This window comes from Lepisma saccharinum, chromosome 14 (assembly GCF_977018435.1).
Source record: "Lepisma saccharinum chromosome 14, izLepSacc3.1, whole genome shotgun sequence".
In the NCBI taxonomy this organism is placed as follows: Eukaryota; Metazoa; Arthropoda; class Insecta; order Zygentoma; family Lepismatidae; genus Lepisma; species Lepisma saccharinum.
Genome location: NC_139242.1, coordinates 77,334,584 through 77,345,329, shown reverse-complemented (window position 1 = coordinate 77,345,329; position 10,746 = coordinate 77,334,584). Strand labels below are relative to the sequence as shown.

At 39.8% G+C, this 10,746-nt stretch overlaps 1 protein-coding gene across 3 annotated transcripts in view; it reads right to left on the bottom strand.

The window, feature by feature from the left end:
• Window positions 1–4,872: 4,872 nt before the first annotated feature.
• Window positions 4,873–10,746, bottom strand: part of LOC145999057 (uncharacterized) — a 63,474-nt gene continuing 57,600 nt past the window's right edge. For all 3 annotated transcript variants that reach the window (XM_083136006.1, XM_083136003.1, XM_083136005.1), the window contains exon 5: window positions 4,873–9,502. In XM_083136006.1, the coding sequence (XP_082992132.1) occupies window positions 5,267–9,502 (4,236 nt within the window). In that variant the 3' untranslated portion in view covers window positions 4,873–5,266. The remainder of the gene's footprint in view (window positions 9,503–10,746) is intronic.

The window sequence follows — 10,746 nt, the reverse complement described above, 5'->3', positions numbered from 1 at the left end:
TCTCGCATGACAATACGAGCAAGATTGTCTCATGCCAACTGTGATGTATGGTGGATGGTTGGTTATTCTCACTTAAAAGGTAGACACTAGAGTACTGCATTGACCTACTTTTGCTCGAAAATAGTCTTTTGAATCTCCCACGCTTGAGTGTGATACGCTTGAATATATAGAATATGAATGTGACAATAATCGTACAAATATAAGTGTAAAAATTCACCCTGCTAATTTCAACCCATAATCATCTATTGCTATGTATTGCTAAGATAGACTAAATTACTTTTTAACATGATGACTATGTACCAATCGTTTGAATGTTCGAGCGAAGAAAATGTCCATTCCATAAGCCATCTAGCATCATCCATGTGAACTATTAGACGGCGAGCAAAAAAAGGCCTCGATGCAGCGCACTAGTAGAAGGTTATTTGAAGTATAGAGGTTAGGTCAATCCCTTGTTTACCTCGTGATGACGACACGATGGCAAGATGTGAATTTATCCATGAAACGAATTTCAAATCTATGCGCTAGTGTTTTACAATGCAGATAAGAAACCATGCCAGAAACTAAACAGATGAAATCGAGTACACGCAGTGACGTGCACTGAGGAGTAGCTGGTCTAGCAGAGATAATCAGTCAATCTCACATCACTAACTTCTTTTTTCATGCGCTTCTCGTTCCTCAGCAAGATCAGCGGGAAAAACTCTAAGGGGCTACTCTAGCTGGCTTTTCCTCCGCCTCACCAGTTTCAGGTAGAAACGACCACCAGAAGGGAAAGGGAAGATCTCTACCTCGTCCCCCACTGCAATGGTTGACAGGTCATGGTTTATGGTACCCCAGTCTATCTGCTATAGGAACAGATAGGGGATTGGTTTCCCTCGATTCCTTTATAAATCCTCTGAAGAACTCAGGGGAGAAATTTCTGCAATACTTTCTTTCTCTGTATTTACATCACAACTTTATACATGCTGCATAGTATGTATGTATAATGTGGGATGTAAAAATATAGATTTATTTTTTATGAAATGGGAACATATTATGTGCAGGCAAAAATACTCTGAAATGTTATGCTTTGTTATTTTTTTTCAACTATGGAATATATAATGGTTAGATAAAAAATATTTGCTCACGCTGTCTCTCACTTTTGTCTTAGTAGTGTATGCGATGGTTGACCCTTTTATCTAGTCTTTGTTTTGTGCAGACATCCGTTGGGGAGTGGTTATCACAGCAGGGGTTCAAATCTAATTTTTTGGGCCCCTAAAAGGGGGAGGGGCCACTGATTGCTACCCCAAGTGTTGGCGTCACTGTACGAAGTGTACTTCTACTAACACCTTGCACGTTACTCCATGAAACAGAAAAATGAATAATGTCAGATTTGCATTTCTAACTTCTGTCACCAGAGAATTTTACTTTAGCAAATAAAATTTGCACTTAAGATAAAATCCATGTAATTGAACTACAGATTTACCTCCCATTGGAAAGATGAGACACCTCCATATTAGAAGCATAATTGTAATATATTTGATTCCAGCACAATTACTGGGAAATTGTTGAACTAATATTATTTACCTTCCTTTGAAAAAGATTTAATACTTCATGTTAAAACAGTGGTTTTAATATAGTTTGTTCCAGTGCCCTCATCGGGAATTGGTTGAACTATAGATAATTGACCTTACTTTGGAAAAGACTGGATTCACTTATTTTAAAAGCATAAATTTAATATATTTGATACCAGCACCATCATAGTGAAATTGCTGAACTACACATTACCCTTGGAAAAAGATTGGATACCTCCATTTTAAGAGCATGATTTTAATATATTTGATTCCAGCGCCATCATCGGGGAAATTGCTGAACTAGAGATTTTTTACATCCCATGGGAAAACATTGTAAACTTCGATGTTAAAAGTAATTTGATTCCAGTGCCATTATAGGGAAATGCCTAAACAGTAGATAATTTACCTGCCTTTAGAAAAGATTGGATACAACCACCCACTTTAAAAGCGTAATTTTAATATATTTGATTCCAGCACCATCATGGGGAAATGGCTGAACTGTAGATTATTTACGTCCAATGGGAAAATATTGGAAAGGAAACTTCCATGTTAAAAACTTAATTTGATGCCAGCGCCATCATCGGGAATTTGTTGAACTACAGATAATTTATCTCCCTTTGGAAAAGATTGGAAACTCCATGATAACCTCCAAAGGGAAGTACACGATTTGTAGTTCTGCTACTTCCCGATGATGGCACTGATATCAAATATACTAAAATCTCGCTTCTAAGATGAAGTTTCCAATCTTTCTCAGAGAAGGTAAATAATTTGTAGTTCAGCCATTTCCCGATGATGGCGCTAAAATCAAACATATTGAAATCACGCTCTTAAAATATAGGTATCCAATATTTTCCCAAGGGAGGTAAGTAATGTGTAGTGTTTCTGGTATCAAATATATTAAAATTACGCATTTAACGTGGGTGTATCCAGTCTTTTCCAAAGGGAGGTAAATTGTCTATAGTTCAGGCATTTCCCGATAATGGTGCTAGAATCAAATGTTCTAAAAATATGGAAGATATAATGATTAAATAAAAAAATATGTGCTCACTCGCTCTCCTCTTGGTAGTGAATCCCATGGTTGGCACTCTTATCTCGTTTTTGTTGTTGACAGACGTCCGTGGGGGGAGTGGTTATCACAGCACGCTATGAAAGCAAACGGTTTGAACCCCGACCTGGGAATGGGTGGTCTTTGTGTGCGTCCTTTCATAAATTTTATCCTATCATCTTCGTGATTAACCAAATGTGGCAAAAAGGGGGGAGTTACATGTACTTTTTTTTAGTAGTTATTCCTCAATTTGCAATATTTTCTCGCTGGCTTCTGGGCAGAGAATGACACTTTTACTTCATAACATCATTAGATCTTGCCCTTTCACGTTCAAAAGTGAGATTACAGAGTCCCCTAAATTTGGGCTGAATCATACCATTTTACACTACCTTCCAGAAGTTTCAGTTTTGAGAAAGATAGTCCTTTTCTCATGGTTGTTACTTGAAGAGTACGAAACAAACTGAAGGCGTTACAGGATACAGAGAACACTGGAAGCTTGTGTAGAGCTATCAAGGAGAAGAGACTTTGCCGAAGCATTTAAATGCCCCATACTTTGCTCTGTGGCACTTTGAGGTGCTTTATCATTAACATATTCAAATCGGGTAGGCTATGCAAGGTCACGAGACACAAGAAAAGACGAGGCTCTTTTTATTAAAAAATAGAATAAATGGATAAAAATGTCCAATTAATTTTTGCATTAATGTTTCACATGAGAAATGAGAATTATTTTGATTTTTGGGGGACCCCTTAAGCTTAGAGCTTCAGCCTGCCTCTACCTTTTCCATTTTTCTCACTTCTATTTATTACGTTTTTCATATCAACCTCATGGGACGCAGCGAGGCCCAGGGTGGTTGCCCACCCCTTGCTACGCCAATGGTTATACAACCTCAAGGCACCTGCGCCTAGCAGAAATTCAAATATTTCCATGCGTAGTGAAATATAATGGGTGTTGGCAACACTGACAGTAGTCCTCGCATCTACCTGCAAGAACTACATAGTGTGTCACGGGTGTTCTTAGGACCCAGATATAGAAAGCCTGACAGACATCGAGACCTGTGCACAGCTGTGACGTGAAGCTCGCTTGCGCGATATCGAACACCTGGGCTTGACGTGCATGTTGCATATTATTGTAGGTGCTCCTCCTCGCAGACGGGTTTTCTCCGGGTCTTGTGCAGGTCTCTGAATGTAATGCACCCAGGAACATGAAATGACTCGTTCGGTTGAGAAAGGACCATTCTTTGAAAATAAGGCTAAAGTTTGCCTCCTTCCAAAAATAGCAGGGGAAGAGGGGGCAAACTCCCCATTTTTATGATTCTTTCATTAAAAGTTGGGGGCTGCGGCCCACCCAACCCCCTTTTATTGTCTTTGGCGTTTTGATTTCTGCACAGTTGCATGCCCTGATGTTCTAGCTGCAAAACAAAAGTTACCTGAAGTAGATTGGTCAAATAGTCTAAGAGTTATAACATTTTTTGTCAAATAAGTGTACAAATTTAAAATTCGTGCCAAAAGGCCTTTGTACGTAAGGAGTCGGGGGAGGAGGGGGCTCCTGGGTGGGTGGGTTTTCTTCCACATGACATTTCAAAGTTTTATCTGAACATCTGTCACCGTTTACAACCTCACAAGTATGAAGGTCCTAAAAGCACATGGGACCATTGGCGGACTAGGCCTACATTTTCGATGGTCCCGTAGGGGACCATTGGCCGACTGTGTAATAGGTGCAGAGTGGTTGAGAGATTTTGGTGTATGTGTTCGAATTTGTTTTGACTATCTACATTATTTGCAATTTTGAATTTGGTTGTATAGTACTGTCTATAGATGATGAGTAAATGTTTGATGTAGATGCTATTTAATTTTTACATTCTTCATGGTGTAGATTTATGCCGAACATTGCTGTATTATCACTGACCTTGGTATTTTTATCAGAAGTGTTTATGGATACAGACCCAGGCTGCTCTAGTACACACACACTACATAGGACTTTCTTTTTGTTGCCATCACACTGTCATCTTTCAGCAAAATGTGAAATTCTTCATTGTTCTTTGTGTACGCTTTCAAGATTTCCAACAAGAACATTTTTCAAAGGTCTTCAATTCGGTTTAATTGGGTCTTGAATGCTGCTTCAATGACAATTGAATTGTGGATCAGAAAAGTAAAACGTAAAATTTGTGGTTGAGGGTCCTTCGCACATATTTCTCCACACTTCCTTGCCAAATGCTTGTTAATGTGTAAACAACATTATATGGAGGAGAAAAAATTATAAATAATTCAATCAACCTGAATATATTCTTTTATTCATGCTTGCTTATGTACATTTAATAGTATAAATACATTAACTAACAGGAATGGAAGATAGGTTTCCATTAAGTGAAACAAAGGCTGAAAAATTGTGACTGCATTTTAAGTTCTAAACTTTTTATAATGTACTGGAGAAAATGTTAAGTTAAAAAAACGATATTCACATGTTTCTACTGTACATGGCAAAAATGTATTTAGAAATTATTTTGTGCAGTTGTGATGTGTTAAGGCAGATTATAATTATCATATTTCTAATTTTCTTCAAACGCATGTGGTGGAAGAAAATTAGAATGTAATTACAACACAGAAAATTAAAGTGTATCTTATACATTGCATCTGCAAAGTTAGTAGAGCTTTATATGCAAAAATACACTGTCTATTCACTTGGTTCGTCACTAATATATTCTTTCAGCTTTGACACTGCGGCACTGTGTCCCAGTTTATTCACAGCAGATGGTTTGGTCATTGTAGGAAAGTCACAACTGGCAAGGAATTCCTGGAGGTCAAGAATTCCGGAGTTACGAAGATCGGTGATATCTGGTATTTGGCTTGGTCTCTTTGGATCACTTGTTCCAGGGATCATGAGGGTGGAACGGGAGCGTAGCAGCATGTCTGTTTCATCGTGGGTGTGCATACGTTTGTCTTGGATCGAAGATGGATCGGAGAACTCATTCTGATCCATAGTCTGGAACTGATCAAGTTGCTCATTGGAAGCCCTCATCTGCGCCACAACCTCTTCCTCGACGAGAACTGTTTCTGTTAATGCAAAGCTTAGGCGAACAGATTCATCGTTTGTCGACTTCTTCTGTCTCAGCTGAACAGTGTTGTCTTCTTCGATTTCCTTTTGGCATTCTTCCAGCATCTCCTCCCAGCAGTCTACATTCACGTAGATCCTTTTCTCTTCGTCCTCCTCTATATCTCCTTGACACGGCTGGTTAGGTGGAGATGGTGTACTCTCTTGTGCAGGAATTTCTTGCAGTACACTTGTACTACCTGGAATTGTCTCGTCTTCATCACTCATCTCCTCCAAGTTGACATATGTGTGCTCAAGATTTTCATATGCATGTTCATCATCCATGGTGTAATCGCAGTTTGTAGTTGTAAAGTTAGCGACGCAGCTTTCCGTATGCACAGTAGCTTGACTATCTGTTAAACATACATGTTCGGTCGACTCTTCGTTAATATGAGGGAGATTCTCAGCCATACCTTTGCTATCTGTAGGATACAAGTCTTTGGTTTCTGTCTCCTTTGTATTCACAGTAGCATTTTCACCTGCATCAACTCCATCTTGTACATTGTCCTTTCTGCATTCTTCATCTTCTGCTGCTAGAGAATTTTCTTGGCCTTCAAGAGGTATATTCTGTCCTTCAGTGTGCAGTTCCAACGAGGATGGCTCTGTTGGAATGTTGTTCTCATCTACATTGTCGTCTTCATCATCATCCAATATCATGATCTGCTCAGCACGATGCTTATCTGTTTCATCTACTTCTTCATTCAAATCATCATCTGTTATCCAAACACGATCTGCATGTACAAGTTCGACAGTTTGTAAAGAGTTCTTACGTAGATCAGAAAAAGTTATAATCTTTACCTCTTCAGACTTTTCTGCAGAATCTTGCACATTTTGAACATCCATTTCTGACATTGGTATATCATCTTTTGCAATTTCTGGCTCGTTGCTTTCCGTCTTGTCTTCAGTTACCTTTGATTTACTGTCTTCATAAGTTGAATGTTCCAATGAATCGAGTGTTGGACTTTGATTACAAGTATTGTCTTCCAGAGAATCTGGAATAATTGCGTATGCCTTGGAGGACGGATAGTCATTGGTCGGCTCTTGTGTGTCGTCATTGATATGCTGCTCAGTAACATTAGTTTTGTTATCAGAAGGAACTTCATTCTTTGGCTTTTCCCTTTGAGTATGAATAGGAGCAGGAACTGTAGGAAAGACATCATCAAATAGGTTGACTGGACCAAAGAAGTATGTTGCCTCAATAGCCTCATCAGAGTCGTTGCTTGGAGGACGAACAGCAATTGAATGATGTGGACGAGGAATATCATAGTCAGGATCTGATTTCCGCCTATGTCTAATTGGTTCAGTAATGAGTATACTGTCAGGACCAGAGGACATAGGGATATCCTTGGGCTGGAAAATTTGATTGACCTCTTCCTGCTCAGCTGGAAGCATGGAATCGTTTTCTTTCTGAAAGCTGTTGAATGTCACCTGGTTCTCTTGGAGGCTTTCATTTCGCGAGTGGATGTTTTGCAGACGAGGAAGCAACGGGGACATTGTGATCTCAGACAGCTCGGACAGAAGCATGTTCAGTTCGTCTGGCTTCTGTGAATTCTTGGCTCCGCCCTCTTCTGATTCTTGCTTAGCAGCAAGGTCATCTATCGTCCCCAGGGTCCCACCCTCTTCGTGTCTGCTCTCTCGAGAACTTTCTGATTGAACCGAACTTGCTAGAGACGAGCGCTTTGGTCCTTCTGCATCAGATGAAGCTTCGGTTGGAACTTGACTTATCCTGCGACCAAATTCTTCGTCTGTTGTGTCTGATATGATTGAATGCACGCAGCACCCACCATTCTCAGAGCAACCACTTTGCCGCTTGGAGAGAATGGCTGATATCTCTCTGAAGTTTATGTAAGAGATGTCATCCAGGTTCTCCTGTTGGACTTCTCTGGATTTTGTGGTCGCTGCAAGGAAAGCTGCCTCCATCTGTTCCCTCTCTTCGGGTGTTCTGTACACAGGAGAGTTGTTCCTAGGAACATCATGTGATGGTGATGGAGGCCTGAGGTTGTGGCGTGGAGGCAGCTTAGGTGGTTTGACATTGGATGGAATCAGGAATTGGTTTTGGTAGTCGATACTTGAGCGAGAACCTAAGGATGATCTTTTGTCAGTTTCACTGTCATCATCTGAAAGCAGCAACTTGAGAAGAGTGTTATCATCATGAGAACTATATCGTTTCTCTAATACTTTAAACTCATTACTGTTGATTGAATCTCTGGATTTCTCTAAAGGTTTCTTTTCATCTTCTGTTCTTACTTTGGCTTCATCCTCTGCAAAATTTGTTAACTTGCCAGTGTTGGTGGACGATTGGGTAAGTTCACTTGATGTATTCAATTCTTTTCTACTTTGCCTAGGTGTTGGAACAGGAGACTTGGTGATGTTCATGTCCGATAGATCAGATGGAACTGTGATGACAGTGACAAGCTTCTCCACATCCTCACTCAGGTCACTGTCTTGTTTTACTTCTGTTTCCTCTTGAGTGACTGAAATCCTGACAATTTTGTCAGCATTATCTGAAGCATTCCTCTGCTGTTTCTCTTTCAACTTCTCCTTCAGCTCTTTCATAGTATTTGGCGCTAGCAGTGTCTTGCTTCCAAATAGTGGTGTTTCACTTCCAGCAGCTGAGGCTTTTGCTCCACCCTCACCATCAGGTATGGCTGAATAGTCTACTGTTTCATATTCCACCTCACTATCTTCAGACTTGCTATCTTTCTGCTTCAGAGGTTCATGAGAATCATCTTTGGCTTCTTTCTTTATCTTGTGTCCAAGCATCTTTCGTAGAAAGCTCATCTTTCTCTTCTTCAGCTGTCCTCTGTTATTGTCTTTTGATTCTTCTGTTGAGGGTTGACTTTCTTTTTGCTTCTTCTTGTCCTTCGATTTTACTTTTTTTGATTTTGTGAGCTCAGACGTTGGCCGTGGTGGAAGGTCCGGTTCTCCATCTTTTGTTGCTTCTCCTGATGGGTTAAATTTAACTTCATCATAGCGGTATTCCTCATATGGTGGATCATCTGTGTCTTCTTTCTTAGTAAGTTTTGCACTGTTGAACTTTATGTCCTCGTACACTTCCTCATCTTCTGGCAAAAATGTCAACGATTTCTGCTGAGAGTCATATTCTGCAGGACCTCTGTGCTCCTCGTGTGTCGTGAGCTTTGGAATTTCCTCAGACATCTCGGGTTCAGGTATATCATCTTGGTCCATTTTCGAAACATCCAAATTCTCATCCTTTGTCCCATCATCTTGTTCCTGATTTGGCTTTATACCCCCCTCGTAATGTTTATTCTCCACCAACACATCAGCCACCACAGCACCCCCACTACTGTCAGTCTGAAAGCTTGCTTCGTCTATATCGATGTAGGACAAAAACGACTCTGACGACTTGCTGCAGCCATTTTGCACCATCGCAGCAAGATGGTGGTCTTCCAGTTCAGGTTCCCTGTTATTCTTTGTCTCGGATGATGTGCACAGTGTGTTTTCGCCATTGTTGTCCACGTGGCTTCCTACCAGTTTATCAACAGTCTTATTGGTGGGAAGTTTGGGACTAAATTTCAATGGCTGTTGTTGCTCCTCCGGTGCCTCTAGAGTTTCCGGACTCTCGCCTCCATTTGATTGGTCGCTCTTCTTTGGTCTGTTCCCATTCCCCTTCCTCAGATTGCCCAGAATATTGTCCAAGCTTCCGTACGACTGTCCTCCTAGTTTTTTGATGCGAATGAGCATGCTCTCCCTTCGTGCTGGTGGTTTCCTCTCGGATGCCCTGATGTCAGACTGGTTCTCTGGCAGAGGCAGTGTTGCTGACCCTGTCACTGGCATCTTCTTGATTTCTGCTGCTGCCTGTAGTGAACAGAATATTCAAAACATATAATTAGTGAAGTAAATTTAGATACAAAAATAAAAGTTCAGAATTATATGGCCGATTCTGGCTTTATCCAATAAGTCTGAATTAACCAAAATGCAAGATATTTCTTACTTTGTCTTGACAGTATGTAATCAATCCACAACTGCCCGGATACAAGGTGTACACATAATTTGTTATTTGTCTGAAGTAGAGACGTAAGCCCCAATTGGGAAGGCATTTGGCTTTTAGGAAACTTTCAGCTCAGATCTGGTGAATTTTCACGTCTGTCTGTAACAGTGAACGTGTGGTTTAAATTTTAAAAAGCAAACACACACACAAAAGCAATTGACACTTACACCTCTATGTCAGGTAGGTGATGATATGCACAAGGAAAGTTCATCAGTTGTATTTTTTTGTCTGCTTTGTCTCTTGTTCTTAACATCAATATTACATGACAGTGCCAATGGTGGATAGACCACAACTTATCATAATGAAGCATTTACTAAAAACAAATGCTCTTAGTGTGTTATCCATATTTTTTTTATATAAAACTTGAATCATTGAGATAATGCTAGATTGGGCCATTTCTTCCAAAAGTCACTAGTGCATAGGTTTAAAAATTCTTGGCCATTTTACAACTGCTATCAAAGTTATTATTGCACTAAAATGAAATGCAGTTTATGGCACAACAACAAATTTAACAAATGCCTCAAGTAACTTGGTAATCTCAAATAACATATTTGTACGTAATTTATCCATTTTTTCGTGTAAACTGCAAGAAAACTTTGAAGAAAAGTAACAATTTTTTTTCAAATTAACTAGAGGGCTGTACAATCCTCTCTCATTCTTCCTCACACCACCATAAGTGATATTGTTGTAGTTTGCATGACTATATATTGAGGAAAATATTCTTTGGTATTGTAACTTGCTAAGGTTTTCAAAATTCTTGCAAGAAGTGCACATAACTCCCCCTCCCCCCCCCCCCCCCACACTTTGTGTGTAAGATAACAATGTTTTGAAGGAATATGCATCCTTTCTCGAAATCGTCTACTTTCATGAAGGAAGTCCAGAAACACCAAAACACAATCATTGTCACTAACGTATGAAAATTTCACTATCTAAAAGCATTGTCATTTAGGGTTGAAAGGGTCATCATGCATTTTCTTTGCATATGAACTTTTATTGAGCATGGTTACTTTTCTTACGTTAGTAGCAATGCTTCTGGTTTTTGGCGTTTGTG